The 17,201-nt window shown below is 37.8% G+C and overlaps 2 protein-coding genes across 3 annotated transcripts; one reads left to right on the top strand and one right to left on the bottom strand.

The window, feature by feature from the left end:
* Nucleotides 1-2,887: 2,887 nt before the first annotated feature.
* Nucleotides 2,888-4,340, top strand: LOC138875441 (uncharacterized). Its single transcript, XM_070154270.1, has 2 exons — nt 2,888-3,371; nt 3,712-4,340. Exons 1-2 carry the CDS (start codon nt 2,888-2,890, stop codon nt 4,338-4,340), a joined length of 1,113 nt encoding a protein of 370 aa, XP_070010371.1.
* A 4,424-nt stretch (nt 4,341-8,764) lies between these two features.
* Nucleotides 8,765-15,564, bottom strand: LOC104236223 (sugar transporter ERD6-like 5). 2 transcript variants are annotated; one of them, XM_009790103.2, is made up of 19 exons: nt 15,384-15,564; nt 13,799-13,946; nt 13,307-13,369; nt 12,263-12,352; nt 12,099-12,158; nt 11,394-11,459; nt 11,236-11,301; nt 11,083-11,158; nt 10,908-10,972; nt 10,519-10,611; nt 10,317-10,397; nt 10,146-10,230; nt 10,005-10,048; nt 9,866-9,928; nt 9,728-9,787; nt 9,562-9,615; nt 9,332-9,391; nt 9,125-9,239; nt 8,765-9,019 (listed from the first exon to the last, which is right to left on the bottom strand). In XM_009790103.2, the coding sequence occupies exons 2-19, from the start codon at nt 13,931-13,933 to the stop codon at nt 8,898-8,900; spliced, it is 1,398 nt and encodes a 465-aa protein (XP_009788405.1). In that variant the 5' UTR covers nt 13,934-13,946; nt 15,384-15,564; the 3' UTR covers nt 8,765-8,897. The 2 variants fall into 2 exon arrangements, with proteins under 2 accessions (XP_009788405.1, XP_009788406.1); XM_009790104.2 differs by lacking the exon at nt 15,384-15,564 and adding an exon at nt 14,137-14,553.
* Between the last annotated feature and the right edge of the window lie 1,637 nt (nt 15,565-17,201).

Here is a 17,201-nt window from a genome sequence, read left to right on the forward strand (position 1 = left end):
AAAAAGTGAAGGAGGATAAGACCCCGAGTCAATATCCCAAAGAGGAGAAGCGTCATCCCACCTTGAAGGAATTAGAGGCGAAGGTTTATCCATTTCCAGATTCAGACGTACCCATAATCCTTGATGAACTGCTGGACAAGAAAGTCATCGATCTCCCTGAATCAAAAAGCCCAGAGGAAATTGGCAAAGTTGGCGATCCGAAATACTGCAAGTTTCATCGCGTCATTAGCCATCCTATAGAGAAATGCTTCGTCTTGAAGGAGAAAATCATGGCTCTTGTAAGTGAAGGAAAAATCATCATAGACATGGATGAAACAGCATAAGAAAATCATGCAAGTGTCGCGCTCAAGGAAAAGAAGTATTCAAAGTTGCATAACGTGTCAAGCACTGCCTTCTTACAATTTGGAAGTTTCGAGCCCGTTGAAGTTGATCTTCTAAGGAAAACTCTTGAAGGTTCACTAGAGCTAGACAATCGCTCAAAAGACAAAAACGATGAGGGCTAGATTCTAGTCACTCACAAGAAGCGAAAACATCAGGCAATTTTGAGGCTACGAATTCCTAATTCAAGAGTAATGATGAGTAATGCAAATAGGCTACAATCAGCAAGAAATATCAAATCTTCTATTAACAAGAAGATTAATAGTGCCTTATCACTGAAGTTCCGAAAGCCCATCACATTGCATGAATTCTTTCCTGGAATTCATGCCAAAGATGGTGCTAAAAAAGCTTGGGATCTCTATCGATGAGCTATCAAAAAGTAACCTAATAATCCAAGGTTTCAACCAAGGGGGACAACGAGCCATAGATATGAACCACGTAGGATTATCCATTGGTGAGATGAATTCAAACACCCTGATTCACGTCATAGATGTTAAAACATCATACAACTTATTGCTTGGACGTCCTTGGATTCATGAGAATGGGGTGGTATCATCTACTTTGCATCAATGTCTGAAGTACAGAAGAGATGGTGATATAGTCAAAATTGATGCAGACATCAAGCCTTTCACTGAGACTGAGTCATACTTTGCAGACGCAAAATTCTACCTTGATTCTTGTGAACCGAAAGTAGAGAAACCATCATCAGATGACGAAGATGATGTCAAGTCAGAAGAGGAAAATGAGGCTCAATGGACTACCACCAAGCTTCCTAATAAGGGAACGGAAGAAGTCTCCATTGAGCTATCATCATCTGAAGGTGACATACAGACAACAACTGAGGAGCATCTGATTTTTCACTATGTTCCACGTGAGCGTCGAAAGAAAGGGCAACCTTTGCTACATGAATGTACTCCAAAGAAGCAAGTGACTCACAATGATATCCAACATTTGAAGGAGCATATGACTGTCCCAGTTGTACAAATCCCATCCGTGACTTGTGAGTCTGCTAAAGGCAATCTCCAAGTCGATAAAATAAAAGGGCACTATGATCCTAAGGCCTTCATACTGCTTGAAAAGTCTGGTTATGACTTCTCCAATCCATCACAACTAGGAGAACTAAAAGACGAAGTCACTGGTGAAAAGATACATGGTCTTAATGAGTCCTAAATGAAGTTGAGAAAGCAAGGGCACTACGTCGCCACTCCAAAGTTTGGGTTAGGGTTCAGTGTGGTAGAGCCTCTTCGAATTTCATCAAAGAGAAGTAAAGAGATATCTTCATCACAATACACCTCGGTAGAGGAGATGAAAGAAGTTAAGGGAAAGAAAATAAAACAACGGGCTACAGTACTTGATTGCATTGGAGGCTTAACACCTCTTGTCTCGGTGTTTGAAAGGCTAAGTCACAAAGGTGAACGTGTATCTTCCAAACATCTAAAAGAATTTTCCACTACCTCAAAGACCTCTATCTTTTGTTGCCTAGGGGCCTCAAGGAAGTCGACATCTAGAAAGATACTGTCAAAACATAAGGAGCAAGTCCATGAGGAGCGGGATCATTTTGAAGTTGTTGCTGACAAAGAAAATTGTTGTGATTTCCCATCACGTATGAAGAGGAAGTCTATTTTGTCAATATCCACAGATGGTCCACTGAAGGTGCAAAGGAGAACCATTGTTTACACTTGTCAGCCTAGTAAAGAATCAAAGAAAGAGAAAGAGGCCATGCCGACCATCCAAGGAAGTCAAAGAGAAAAGTCAGACTTTGTGGAAACATCCTATCACATAACTATGGAAGATATCCCATGCCTTAATGTTGATGATGAAGTACATGAGGCTCCCCCTCAACTAGAAGATAGCGGGCAATCAACTATGGATGAGCTTAAGGAACTCGATTTAGGTACTTCGAAAGATCCACGCCTCACTTGCATTAGTGAGCTTCTCATGCCTCAAGAGGAGGAGGAATACTCCAAGTTGTTGACCGAGTACAAAGATGTCTTCGCTTGGTCATATAAAGAAATGCCTGGTTTTAGTCCTAAGGTAGATGTCCATCATTTAGGGGATCAAAAGTGGAGTACGCCCTGTGAAGTAGTCACAACGCATGTTTCGACCCGAGCTTGTATCACAAATTGAAATCGAAGTCAACAAGCTCATCGAGGCAGGATTTATTCGAGAGGTGAAGTACCCATCATGGATATCAAATATTGTACCTGTCAAGAAGAAGAATGGTCAAATACGTGTTTGTGTTGACTTTCGAGACCTAAACACGGCATGCCCAAAAGATGATTTCCCGCTACCAATTATTGAACTCATGATCGATGCCACAACAGGGCATGAAGCTATATCATTCATGGATGGGTCCTCCGGATACAATCAAATCAGAATGTCTCCAAAAGATGAAGAGTGTACTGCTTTCCGAACTCCAAAAGGGATATATTGCTACAAAGTGATGTCCTTCGGTCTGAAGAATGTCGGTTCTACCTACCAACACGCGATGTAAAACATCTTTGATGACATGCTTCATAAGAGGGTTGAATGCTACGTCGATGACTTGGTGGTGAAGACGAAGAGTAGGCGTTACCACCTTGAAGACCTTCGAATTGTTTTTGAAAGGTTAAGGAAATTTGACCTAAAGATGAATCCACTCAAGTCTGCATTTGGAGTTACCTCAGGAAAGTTTCTTGGTTTCATTATGCTTCATCGTGGAATTGAAATTGATCCTGCAAAGATTGACTCCATTCAGAAAATGCCCAAGCCAAAGAACTTGAGAGAGCTTAGAAGTCTCCAAGGAAACTTAGCATTCATCCGGAAGTTCATATCTAATCTAGCCAGACGGTGTCAACCCTTTAATCATCTATTGAGAAAGGATATCCCTTTTCGTTGGGATCAGTCATGTCAAAATGCTTTTGAAAGCATCAAAAAATACTTGTTGAATCCACCTGTGTTAGGGGCGCCAATGCTTGGGAAGCCATTGATACTCTACATCGCGGCGTTCACTTGTAGCACTACTTGATCAAGAGAATGAAGAAGGAAAGGAACAAGCCTTGTACTACCTTAGCTGAACTCTGATAGGAGCTGAGATAAACTATACGCCTGTTGAGAAAATATGTTTAGCTTTACTTTATGCGATAAAGAAGCTAAGGCATTATTTTAAAGCATACACCATCAAACTCATCTCTCGAGCAGATCCCATAAAGTTCGTGATGACTTGACCTGTTATTTCTGGATGCCTAGCAAGATAGTCCATATTGTTTAGCCAATATGAGATCACATACACACCTCAACAAGCTGTGAAATGACAAGCACTAGCCAATTTTCTGGCTGATCACCCTCTTCCAGCGGAATGGGAGCTTTCGGATGAGTTTCCAGATGAAGACGTTGTGTTCATCGAAGAGTTTCCACCATGGACAATTTTCTTTGATGGATGTGCACGTCGTAACGGTGTGGGGTCATGTGTGGTGTTGTTCTCTCTAGAAAGACAAGTCTTGCCATTCTTCTTTGTTTTAGGTGAAACATGCTCCAACAATGCCGCAGAGTACAAAGATTTAATCGTCGGTCTCGAAATGGCATTAGAAATGAAGATTCTACAATTGGAGATCTTCGGCGACTCTAAGCTGATCATCAACCAACTTTTGGAGAGTTACGAGGTAAAGAAGGAAGATCTATTGCCATTCCATGAATACGCTTTTGGTTTACTTGAAAAATTCGACCGAGTATTCTTAAACCACGTCCTAAGAGAAGAAAATCGCAAGGCTGATGCTTTGGCTAACTTGGACACGACGATGGCACTTGGAGAGAATGAGTCAACAAAGGTATATGTGTGTCATCGATGGGTTATTCCTAGACTTCTGGATCTTCAAATCAACGAAAGCCATCATACGTCTGTTCGAGTGATTGAAGAAGAAGAAGATTGGAGGCAACCATTGATAGAGTACCTTGAACATGGAAAGTTACCTGAAGATCCGTGACAAAGAACAAACATCAAACGAAGAGCACCGCGATTCATCTTCTATTAGGGGACATTGTTTCGCCGCTCTTTTGAAGCACTATTCTTGCGATGCCTTGACAAAGAAGAAGCCCGCCAAGCGATGGAGGAAGCACATTCTGGCTCATGTGGAGCACACCAATCTGGTCCCAAACTCCATTTTCGCATCAAGAGGATGGGCTATTACTGGGCGATAATGGTGAATGATTGCATGGATCATGCCAAAAGATGTCAAGCGTGTCAATTTCATGCCAACTACATCCACCAACCTCCAGAGCCTCTTCACCCAACTATAGCTTCATGGCTTTTTGATGCATGGGGACTTGACGTTGTTGGACCACTTCCAAAGTCATCAAAGGGACAAATGTACATATTGGTCGCTAAGGACTACTTCTCTAAATGGGTGGAAGTTGTTCCACTCAAGGAGGTGAAAAAAAGGAAACTGTTGTCGATTTTATCAAGTCATATATAATATTTAGGTACGGCATACCAAGATACATAATCACTGATAATGGAATGCCATTTCACAACAAGCTCGTGAAGAGTCTATGCGAGAAGTTCAGTTTCAAACAACATAAGTCTTCAATGTATAATGCACCTGCCAACGGCCTTGCTGTAGCTTTTAACAAGACGTTTGGTAACCTTTTGAAGAAAGTTGTTGCAAAGAACAAGACAGACTGGCATGAGAGAATTGGTGAAGCTTTTTGGGCATACAGGACAACCTTCAGAACTGCTACACAAGCAACTCCTTACTCTTTGGTATATGGCATAGAAGCAGTCCTGCCGTTGGAGCAACAAATTCCATCATTGCGGATAGCAATCCAAGAAGGACTGAATCCGGAGAGAATGCTCAACTTCGCCTAGCTGAGTTAGAGGCATTGGATGAGAAAAGATTGGAAGCGCAACAAAAATTGGAATGCTATCAAGCTCGACTAGTTAGAGCCTTCAACAAGAAAGTGCGGCCACAATCATTCCAAGTGGGAGACTTAGTCCTAGCTGTTCGACGACCCATAATCCTCAACAAATGCATAGGTGACAAGTTTACCTCAAAATGGGATGGGCCATATGTTGTGAAAGAAACCTATTCAAGTGGCGCATACAAGATTGTCGATAAGGATGGTCTCAGAGTTGGTCCGATCAACGAAAAATTTCTGAAGTAGTACTTCCTATGAAAGTCACCTACACTCCTCGACGTACGGTCTTAAACTGCAAGTCATGACACTCCTTGATGCATGAGCTTAAACTGCACATTGCTACACTCCTGGCTCGCATGAGTCTAAACTGTGTACGGCAAAAAAAAAAAGAGTCTGCTAGGTTGAAAATCTCGAAAGAGGCGGCCTAGGCAAAAGTCAAGACCAAAAAAAAACTCATCCCTCTGAACTATGTTATGACTTGATCCTCTTCGCCGAGGTACGTAGGCAGCTTAGAGTTTCATTCTAAGTTCAGTCGCATGAGTTTTAAAAAAAATAAAAGTTTGGCGTCATCGGATCATTACATTAATTCTTCCACGTGTAGAGGCACATATATATGAGGAAAAGAGATGATTTGCTTTGAAGTATAAAAAATATTTTATTGCTTCAATAGTACAAAAGTTGATACATCAAAAATTGTGGAGACAAAAGGAATTAGACGTTTTCCTATACAAAAGCCTAAGTCATGAAAATGATTGTAAACTAGGCTTTGTGGCCGACTTGTCTTGAATGCTTCTTCCAAGTCCATATGACGTCTCCACATTTTAATACACTATCCTCAATGCCTCGTATATAAGAAGTCATCTCTCTTGAAAAACCTTCAATCACCACGGGAGACGACATTGATAAACTTCAAGACCGTCAACAAATCAAGTGCAACAGTTGGTGAAGAGGTGACTCCGCATCTTGTATGACATCTCAGACTGATATCTGGACTCGTTGAACTTCTTCGCAAGTCTTCATAAGAAATAAACAAAGAGATAAGATTCATGATGATAGCTGAATCCATTACAAGGCTGTAGAATCAACTTCAAAAATATTTGTTAGGATAACTAAGAATGAATGTAGCTTCATCTTCAACAAGATTATAGTTCCTGACGTCCGAATTTCATAGGATCAAACTGTTGGTGATTTTGACGCTCCTAGTTCAAGATATAGTTTTTCTGGCCGAAAGCACGCAAACCTGAAAGTTCCCTGCCGTCAGTTCGACATTCAATATTTTTCTATTTCTATCCCGAGAAGAGTGCCGGGATGGAATTTTTATGTCTTGCAGCTCTAGGAGTTTTCTTTCTAACGGCACAAACAGATTATAATTCTGATACTCCTAGCTCAAGATACAATTATTTTCGCTGAAGGTAAGCAAATCTAAAAGTTCACTGCAGTTAAGTCGATGTGGCGAATTTTCTGTTGATAGCCCGAAAGGAGTTCTGCCATGAAATTTATAGGTACTTCAGGTTTTTGAGCTTTCTTTCTAACACTGCAAACGGATTGTAATTCCGACACTTGTAACTTGAGATATGAATTTATCCACCATAGCGCGCAAAACTGAAATGCAATTTCGCGGACAGATGAATCAAGTTTAGAAAGTTGTTGCGGACAATCTGCTTAGAATTCTTCTATGATATCATTTTATTATCTCTGAGTCTTCTTTCTAATGGCGCAGATGGCTCACGATTTGGACATTCCTAGCTTGAGATATATACGTTTTGATGACAACATAGAGTGTAGTAAAGTCAAAATGTCAGATATGTATACCAGCTTCAAAAGTCGACTCCGGCTAATCTTCAAGGAATTTATCCGTGAATTCTTTAAAAGATGTAACTTTTCAAGTGTTTATTCTTTGAAAGCAAGAAGCTTCAGATTTCATTGCTCCTGCATCAATGAATTATTTGCAAAGGTTCGCCAAGCACTCGCTCGCCAAGGATGACATATGGTCGCTCGAGTTCCAAGCCTCTTTCTTGCCAAGTCGCAAGGCTGAGATGCACCATGTTCTTGCTCGCATGTTGCAAAGTGGGTATATGGCTCGTCGATCAAGCTCGCTTAGGAATACTCTAAATGTCTCTCGTCAAGCTGCAAGAAGGGATGTACCAAGTTGTTGTTGTACTCTCTTGAAAACCTGCAAAAATAAGAAAAGATTTTGGAGCCCTCGGTGCCAACAACACGAAGTTTTTAGATACGGTGCCAATAGCACGACGATTCAGCACCATGGTTTGACATAAAAAAAAGGACATCAGAAGCAGCACAACAGTCTAGTTCAGCATGGCAGGTATCGGTGCCCATGGCACGAAGCTTTAACTTGCAGCAAAAAAGAAAAAAATAATTGGTCTTGAACAACGATCTCCATTGCTCCAAGTTTGCAAATTTGGCTTCTCATGCTGGTGGAGTCCTTTAATATGGATTAATTCTGAATAAAGAAGCAATACAGGAAGCACAACTACGTCCCTAAGTTATTGCATGGCGCGCGCTTGGTTGTTTCTAGTTCTCTTTTCTACCTATTTAAATTGAATGATCTGCTGCATAAAAAAAAGGAGAGAGAGAGCAAGTCATGATTCAAGAAAAAAATTAAGGAGACAAAAAAAGGAATGAAAAAAAAAGGCGAGTGCAAGCAGTTCGTGGAAGCAAGTGGAGATGGAAGAAGCTCCAGTATCAGTTTTGGTGCTTCGATCCAGTTAGACAGAGGAGCTTGATATTCAATTGTGATGGAAAACTAGTTGGCTTGGTCCTCTTTTTATAGGGATCTAACAAAGTATGAGCTATAAGTGAATAAAACAAGGAGTTAGAATCCTAGAAGGAAAAAAAACGTTGCCTTGTCCTACAAGGTCAAGAAATATTTTTCCTTGTTTTCTTTTGGTAAAAAAGAAAAGAGAGCTAACGTGAGACAAACATGGAATGTTTTGTTCAAACCAAATTACATTAGCATGTATGGAATTTACGCATTTATTTTCCTTGTTTGCTCTTGGTGAAAAAGGAAATATGCCTAGCGTGAGACAAACATGGAAAGTTGTCTATAATTTGCAAGAATTTTTCAATCACCATAGTTTGTAATTGCTACTTTCAAACCAAATTACATTGCGCGCGTGTTCGACAACCGAAGTATTAGAAAGTTAATTTTTGCTTGGAGCTTGTATTTAGCACTTCACATAAATGTGCAACTGGGATAAAAGTTCGGACTTGGAGATATCACTTGTATCATTGTAATTATGAAATTTTTCGTTTGACTAATTGATTTTATGTTGTGTGTGTAATTTATTTTCAAGATAGTACTTGTATCAATTCATTCAACTTATGGTTACAGTTCTTTACTATTGACTAAATCTTAACGAAAGCTCATTCACTTCACTGCTTAAGTACCTAGGCAATGTTCATATGTTATACCAGTTACCTGCCCCATCCACCATTGAAATGTGGTTCTACTTCTAATTCCAAAACTCTGATCTTTACTAACTCATAAGCACATTCATGTTTATGATATATTAGACAAGATTTACATATGAACATAACAAACATCCATCTCTATATACAGTTTTAGTTCTGAATGATAAAATAAGCACTCATGAATGAAGAACATATCATTTTAGTAATGTCATCGATGCCTGGATTTCCTCAAGTGTCCGTCCCTTAGTCTCTGGTACCAGCATTGCAATGAATACAAGGACTGAGCCACAAAAGAACGCAAACAAGAAGAATACTCCTGGAAGTTTTGACACATTAGTAAACAACTGAACCAGTTGAAGGAATTAAAAGAGAATTTTAGTACCAAAAGGAAGCTTTAGGAAGAGATTGAGAGTGGCATTACCTGCTGCATTCCATTGGAATAGGAAATTAAAAGCATAAGAAACTATCCAAGAAGTAAAACAGTTGACCAAGGCAATGAAACTTCCAGCAGAACCCTTGATGTTTATAGGAAGTATCTGAAATAGAGATTGGCTTCTGGTTTGTTAATTAAATCTGCATAACAAATTGTATTTGACTTTAACATCTAAAAATTGGTTTCTTGACGTACCTCTGACATGATAATCCAGGGTGTACCACCCATGCCCATTGTGAAAAATACAGAAAAGAGCTGGTTATAAATGAAAGATTAACAAAATGATGACAGAATATAGAGGGTAATAATATATGAACAAGCCAAAATGGAAGTCAACAATAGAATGTGCATCTCAGGACCTAGGAAAGCAATAGGTGGTCGAAAAATATGGAAATGAATGAAAAATAAAGGATGTTTTCACAAACCAGTATGCCAGTGAACACCATTTGAGAGGTTAGCTCTGCTGATTGATGATAATCCTATTCATGGTAAAGCAGAATCATCGATATAATGAGCATCACAATGACATTAGAGTGGCAAAAAGTAGACGGGAAATTGAAGAAGTAATTGATTTATCACCAAGTTTAGCACCTTTAAAAGAAACCCCAATGCTGCAAGAAAGCATCCTAAGCAAGCCCCTGCTGAAGTAATCTGCGACCAAAGTGTTGAGGCTTATTAAAATTGTACTTTATGGGCAGAGACACATGAGCACACGGTCATTGATCTAACCATCATAAGCAGTCGACGTCCAGCTTTTTCAGTAAGGATAATGCTCATGGCAGCAAATGGAAGCTGAAACGAAAAATGATTGCTTGAGTGTCCTTTTTAACGGTCTTTTATTAAACTGGAGTTTCAAGAGTTAGAGAACCTGGAGAACAGCCGTGACTCTAGATGCTGAGTCTGCCGAACAACCTTGTAAAATGAGCTTACTTTTAGATGTATGCCTATAAACACAAGGCTGAAATTTTCTACTCCAATCAAAACAACATTTATTTCTGACTGTTCTTACCAGCCGCTCTAAAAACTGAACTGGCAAAAGAAGATATCGCACTGTTCCCTCCAAACTGTACAAGAGCCATTAACCCTGTTCCAACCTTATGATATTGAATATCCACAGAAGTATCAGACATATCATCTAAACTCTAAACTAAACCAACTCGGGATTATGCATATAACTTACAATCAGTGGACGAGCATATTTTCTACTGAACATGTCCATAAATTTGGATCCTGAGTGTTGTTGAACTGTTTTAGTATAGTCCTGTTAAAATAGAGGAGAGATCTTAGTCAGAGCTGCTCTTCTGGAACTAGACTTAAAAATACGAAATTGACAAACACGTAAATAGAACTGCTCGATTAGACATTTTAGAGCAATCTGTTACTTTTATTTCAGCTGCTTCAGTGGAGATATCTGCATTTCCCCCCCTCAGACGCTGTAGTGATGCTTCTACCTCCTTATCCAAACCAATTTTCGACTGTCAATAGAACAACATTATATATCATTTACCAAGAGGAGCTAAACAGCTTAAAATCATACATAAAAGCAGCTCATCCTGAGAAAATATATAAAATAACAATAAGCATAACGAAGAGGAAACATAAATGCTTCACTTTGCAAAAGTACATATATATCCAATAACATTAGTATTAACACAACACTCAAGATAAAATGATTGCAGATTTTATTTTCCTTTATATTTATTTTTGAAATGGTTGGAGCACAAAGATCAGTTAATGCCACCTAATTATTCTTTGTAAATAACTAACTCACCAACCACCTAGGAGACTCTGGTATGAAGAATAGACCTAGCAACTGTATAAAGCAAGGGCTAGCACCTGAAAGGTCAACCGAATTCAAGAAATTAATATGGAAACCTCTATATAATCAGGCATCTTCCTTTTCAAATTCTTTTTTTCCATAACTGTTCTATGCATTGCACCATTACCTACTAGAGCTAAAGTTCGCCAGTTCATGTTATTCCCAATGTAATACGCCAGTGAAAAGCCAAGAGTCAGCGTAAACTGCAAAACATCAATGCTTATATATAGAGAAATTGAGTTGTACCCGCCAATCAAAATCAACAAATCTTTTCATTTACTGAAGCAGCTGCTACAAGGCACCCGCGGATATTTTTTGGTGTGACCTCTGACATGTATATAGGTGCCTGTTTGCAATATAATTCAGGTCATATTATGCATCAGACCTTTGTTTATCTAAGGGAAGGAAAACGTTATCAGAAAATATTCAAAATGTTACCACATATAACTGAATTCCTGAACCAACTCCCATCAGCAACCGTCCAGCATCAAGCCACCAAGCTCTCTATTGACAGGCACAAGTATGTAAGTTGAAGAGAACAAGGGAAAGGCAATGAGGGAGTCACAGAAAGATAGAGCTCGTAAATGATGATGTAGACAAAGGTGAATCCAACATATAAGCAGTGGGTGCACAAACTTGGACTTTACCCATGTATGTGGAAAATTTTAAGGAAAACATATAGTATATACTTTGTTTTTTTTTCCTAGTGAATATATACTTTAAGAGGCAGCCACTGCCTTTAAGCTCTATATTAATTTATAGATGATGAAGACGACGTGCAACCACCTTTTCAAGCACTTTAGTCAATGTCACGTAATCGTAGAATGAATTCCTACTGTTATTGTCCCAGTAGATTCTAATGCAACGGGACTGAGCTAATCAGATAATCGACATGCTATAGGCTAAAGACATGTTACAGCCATTGATTATATTTTCCAATAGCTTCTGCTGCAACTTGACTGGGTTAATCAGATGATCAATATGCTATGGGCTTAACACATGTTGCACGGCCTGACTGGAAGCGATATGGATAGATTGAATTGGAGAGTACATGGGGGGGGGGGGGAAGAGAGAGAGAGAGAGAGAGGAGAGGAGAAAAGTTATTTCCTAGTGTTTTTGAAGTAAAAGATATTCTTTCTGTACCTTGCCAAAGATTATTGAGCACCAGCCCAAGATAAAAAACAGATCCAAAAGCCACATTGTCTGTATTAATCATAACCAATTAGAAACTCAAAAAGTTGATTCAGGTTCAATAATCTTTTAATAAGTAAAAGTTCAATAAACTTAGTAAAGGAAAAGAGACATACAACTCTCCTGCCAAAAATATCAGCCACCTTTCCACTTATCAAAGCCCCAATCATTCCTCCAAATGTCATGATTGAAGCAAAAACTGAATACTACACAAAAACACAAGGAATAAATTAGACTATGGAAAGAGAAATATTCAATATTTTGTTTATCCAATTTATTCTGATCTTCTTGAGGAGAAATTATCCTGATGAAAATGCATTTCATTTGACTTGCATTACAGACACCAAATTTCTAAGTGCGCTCATGGTGGAAGAAAAAACCTTTGACAAAGGCTAGTAGCTAAATGGATATCTTGGTTAAAGAAACATGAGCTCACTTACAAAATTTACATGCACATAAATGAAAAAAGAACATCTAGGTAAAGCAACCAGAGTAACTGAGAGAGAGATCATGTTAATATTGCTACTGACAGTAGAGTCTAACATGTAAGCTTCCTCCAAGAAGACATGTAAGCTTCCTCCAAGAAAGTTTTGTTCCTTCCCTTGCATTCACTATTTCCCCATTTCAGCTATAAATCTATTAAGAACATAATTAGTACATTTTGTGAACCACATATCTTATCCTCTTCATTTGGAATAATAAAAGCTTTTACTCCTAACAAACAATTCTCATGATTGATTTATAAGAGAACAACTCAATTTCTGATGCACTGCCAGTATATTTCGTGATCATGGCAAACTTTATGTAAGTAAACATCAATGCTGAATCACTACCAATTAGAATATGAAACTCTTTAATTTATCCAAAAGAAAAAGGAAGAATGTGAGCCTCTTTAAACCCTAAATAGATTCAATATGTTCACGTTACATGTAACAGGCTGTGAGATTAAGCAGAAACCTGCAATTATTTTGAAGACTCTAGGTTACTAATTATGGATTCAGTGTCTGCTAGCACGTCAAGTTTTCCCTGTTTTCAGTTGAATTACTGGATCTAAAACTTTTTTTCAGGATCTCAGAACAGCACGAGAAAAGATGATCAGCTCAGCGTGAGAGCTTTCCTACCACTTTTACACACAGGAAAAAGGTTTGTAAAAAATTTACCTCTGCTATAGAGAGTCCCAGGTCATCCATGATCCCCGATTGAGCAGGAGATGCATATCCTACCTGCAAAGGACACACAGTCGGCAAGCAATCAGTGGCAGCCCTTTAGCATGAGTTCCTTAGGTCATTAGACATTACACTATAGTGAAATCTCAAGTATGCTCATTTCAGAAATTTGTTATAGTGCTTAAGAACATTTGCATGTCTCCTACCATTAAATGTTAAATACCCTCAAGAGGAAACTGATTTTTAAGCACAGATTAGCGGTAATAGAGCATGTCTCCATGGTTCTTGGCCTAATGAGGAAACAAATCTATGCATTTATTACTCCTGTGGTGCTAGAACGCAGTAGGAAGACTAACAGATATATATTTCAAAACTACATGCTGGACAAAATGATGCTTAATTCAGTCTTAACTAAAGATGAAGATTTGTGCCTTCATTATCCCCATAATAATATGAATTAACAAACCTGTAAATACCAATACTTACAGCAAATCCATAGGCAAAGTAACCACAGGAAGCAACTGAGGAGCTCAAAACAATACTTGCAGTAACATGCAATTCCCAACTTGCTTTGCTGGGACTGCTCCTATCTAGTAAACCTTCATCCATGCTTTCAGTCATATTATGTTGCTACCTGGAAAAGAAAAACAGAAGAGAATGTTAAGCATGAAACTAGAAGTTTAGAAGAGTGGGAATGTATCCAATACTTCATGATAGAGCAGTAAAGCAGTTGATATTAGTCTAAGCAAACATTTAGGAATGAAACCTAAAAGGAACATGATATAACTAGTTGGGATTATGCTTAGCCATGATGGTAGGCTTACATTAGGGTCAGTATTTGCTAGGAGGCTTTTTAGCCTGTTTAGAGATGTATATATCAATTGGAATTGCAGAGAACTCCTATCCGTTAAGGAACCCCAAGTACTGAATGTTGGAGTATGAAATCCGGTAAATGGAGGAGATTGGATAGATATGATTTATATAGCTGACCTCAACTAGTTTGAATTGATGTGTGGTAATTGTTGTTGATCATTTGCTTAAGAAAACAAAGTGAGACACACGTGCTTCCACGGTAATTAGGCCAATGTAAAATTTAGTTGTGCATTAAATAAAAGTCGTCAAGTTCAGGGGATCCGGATCTATTCTGCTACAAAATTAAAAGGAATATGGAGCTTATTCATACAGGTGGTTCCACTATAGCACAATAATACTGTATTTTCTTGGAAGTTTCAGTCCACATAAATAACTTTGACAGTGTGAAAACTCATAACTCCAAACTAGAAAACTTACAAAAACCTAATTGCATTCAAGTCTGAATAAAAAATAAAATAAAAAAAGCACACGAGGGTGTGTTTGGTATGGAGGAAAACAAGTTCTCTAGGAAAACAAGCTCAGTAACATCTTGAAAATGACTTTCTTGGTGGGAGTAGCGAAAACAAGTTTCATAAGTGGTATTCCACGCTGATTGTCTCCACAGAGGTAGATCTAGCTTGTATTGTATGGGTTCACGTGAACTCAGTAGCTTTTGCCATATTTACAACCGTGAGAGGGAGGATGTAATTCAGCTCGAATGAAGTGAGAGGGAGGTCAGTCAGAACCCGCTGGCTCCAGAACCCGGGGTGGGGGGTGGGGGGTGGGGGGAGGGTGTCTCCAAAAGTCTATAAATATTTGACAGTTATTATTACATATTCTAGCCGTAGGAACCCATAAACTTCAAACTTTGGATCCGCCTCTACCACCTAACACATACTCCTACCAGCACCCTGACCCCCACCCTCATAGCGTTTGCATAGATTATATATATAAATGCTCTTGGGATGAAAAAATACAAGGTAGATTAAAAGAAATAAGGTGGAGTACTACAAGTTGATCGTAGAATAGCAAATAGAAAGCAGCATAGATTTCTTAAATAAGTATGCGACATATGCTTAAAATCTAGAAAACCCAGTTATCATCGTTTCTCTTTACCTCATTATGACTATACAGATAGACAATGAAAAGAGGAACTGCATAAATATTCAAAACCCCAGTGAAGCAAAGAAATTTTGAAGAGTAGCTAGAGCAAATTAACCTGGTTGAATGTTTAAGATATCTTGTTAATTGATCCAATGAACTCCAGCAGAAAAAGCAGGTACAGTGAAAGGCCAAAGGAAGTGTCAAATTGACTATAGCATTTGCAGAGAGAAATACTAGTACTAGAAAACTAAAGAATATTTTTGATGTCTCACGCCCGCCATTCTCACTTTAATAAGGCCACCCCAAATGATCATCATGCAGATAATTAAAAAAGATAAATAACCCCTCATTAAAAAATCACTGTTTTTCTGATGACAATTAGTAATTGAAAATGACGACCAATCCACTTCCATATTTTTTTGGAATGATGTGATGTACGTTTGTAATTTGGTTTTCATTGTTGTTGTTTTTTTGCGCCTTACTTTAAGCAAGATAACGCGCAACGCAATTATATGAGATTACATATTGTGCACATATGAGCTGCTCTCTTACTAACATTAGTTTTCCAATTGTTCACTTGATTTGGAAGAAAGTTTTTGCTTTATTAAAATCTTAACGACTCTATCGATTATTTCCATTATTCTAGTTTCTAAGAGCACTTCATTTTTCTTCGAAAAATCTAGTTTTTCTTTATTTACACAATTGCAATTATATATTTTAAGTCCCAAATTTTTACATTTTATTATTTCAAAGTTATCTCAAGATACTGTGAAATAAATCAAAATACTTATTACCTTTACCCTTGAATCTAAAAAGACACATACAGTCAAGCCTCTCAATAACAGTCTCGTTTGTTCATAATATTTTTGAATGTTATAGTGAAGTGTTGTTATAAAGGTCATATATTATAATATAACATAAAAATTGGTTTCAGAAAAAGCTTAACTTTTATAATAAATGTTGTCACACAAGAATACTTATGACTATGTAATCTTTTATTGACAATTTAAATAAATAATTGGAGATCACCAACATTAAAAAAGTTGTTAGTTGGAATTTCATTTTTATTCTAAGAAAGCTGGGGATATCTTGTGGCTGGTGAGTCACCTCTTGTCTTTTTCCTTTGTTTTGTTTTTCAGTGATTGATACCTTAGACGAGTTCGAAACTGAAATAATGGGTTTTTGGACATAAAATATATTTATACAGTTAAAAAAAAGTTATATTCTAAATAAAATGCAGTATAATACTGCGTTTACTTTAACAAAAAGTTAGCCATTGAAGTAAATCACAGTATTATACTACGTTTTATTTAATTATTTGTTTTTTATAGGAAAATGCAGTATAGTACTACGTTTAAGGAAAACGTAGTATTATACTGCGTTTTCCTATAAAAAAAAATATAATCCCTCCTTCTTCCCCACGACAGAATCACTGGCCATTTTAACCCCCCCCCCCCACCATTTCTGTTGGTCCCCCCTTCGATTAAAAAAAAATCTTGGGCCCTACCTGTCACACAAAAAATGAAGAGCGTAGGTCCCGCATACAACCCAAGCCTTCAATTGTTGTGGATTCCTTCTTTCGGGGTCAATTTCAAATTTTCGATATTTCAAAAAACATAAATCGAGATATTCCGATTTAGTTTATGTCGAAACTCGTAGAGCATATGCATATTTGTTCTTGAATGTGTTTCCACGTTGATTTGTGTTATGTTTGCTATTAAATTTGTATGTTATCTTTACTCGGATTAAATTATTAGTGTTTTAAAAAAATAGTTAAAAGTTGAGAAATAATTTTTATTGTTAATGAAATTGTTTACAAATATCTTTTACTGTTTTATATGTAATTTCGTGAATGTTATGTTCATATGTTTGTTGTTTTTATTTAGTTTAGATTATTTATTTGCTTAAAGAATAGTGGCATTTTAGCGTAGTA

The sequence above is a fragment of the Nicotiana sylvestris genome, chromosome 1 (genome assembly GCF_000393655.2).
Source record: "Nicotiana sylvestris chromosome 1, ASM39365v2, whole genome shotgun sequence".
Lineage (NCBI taxonomy): Eukaryota > Viridiplantae > Streptophyta > Magnoliopsida > Solanales > Solanaceae > Nicotiana > Nicotiana sylvestris.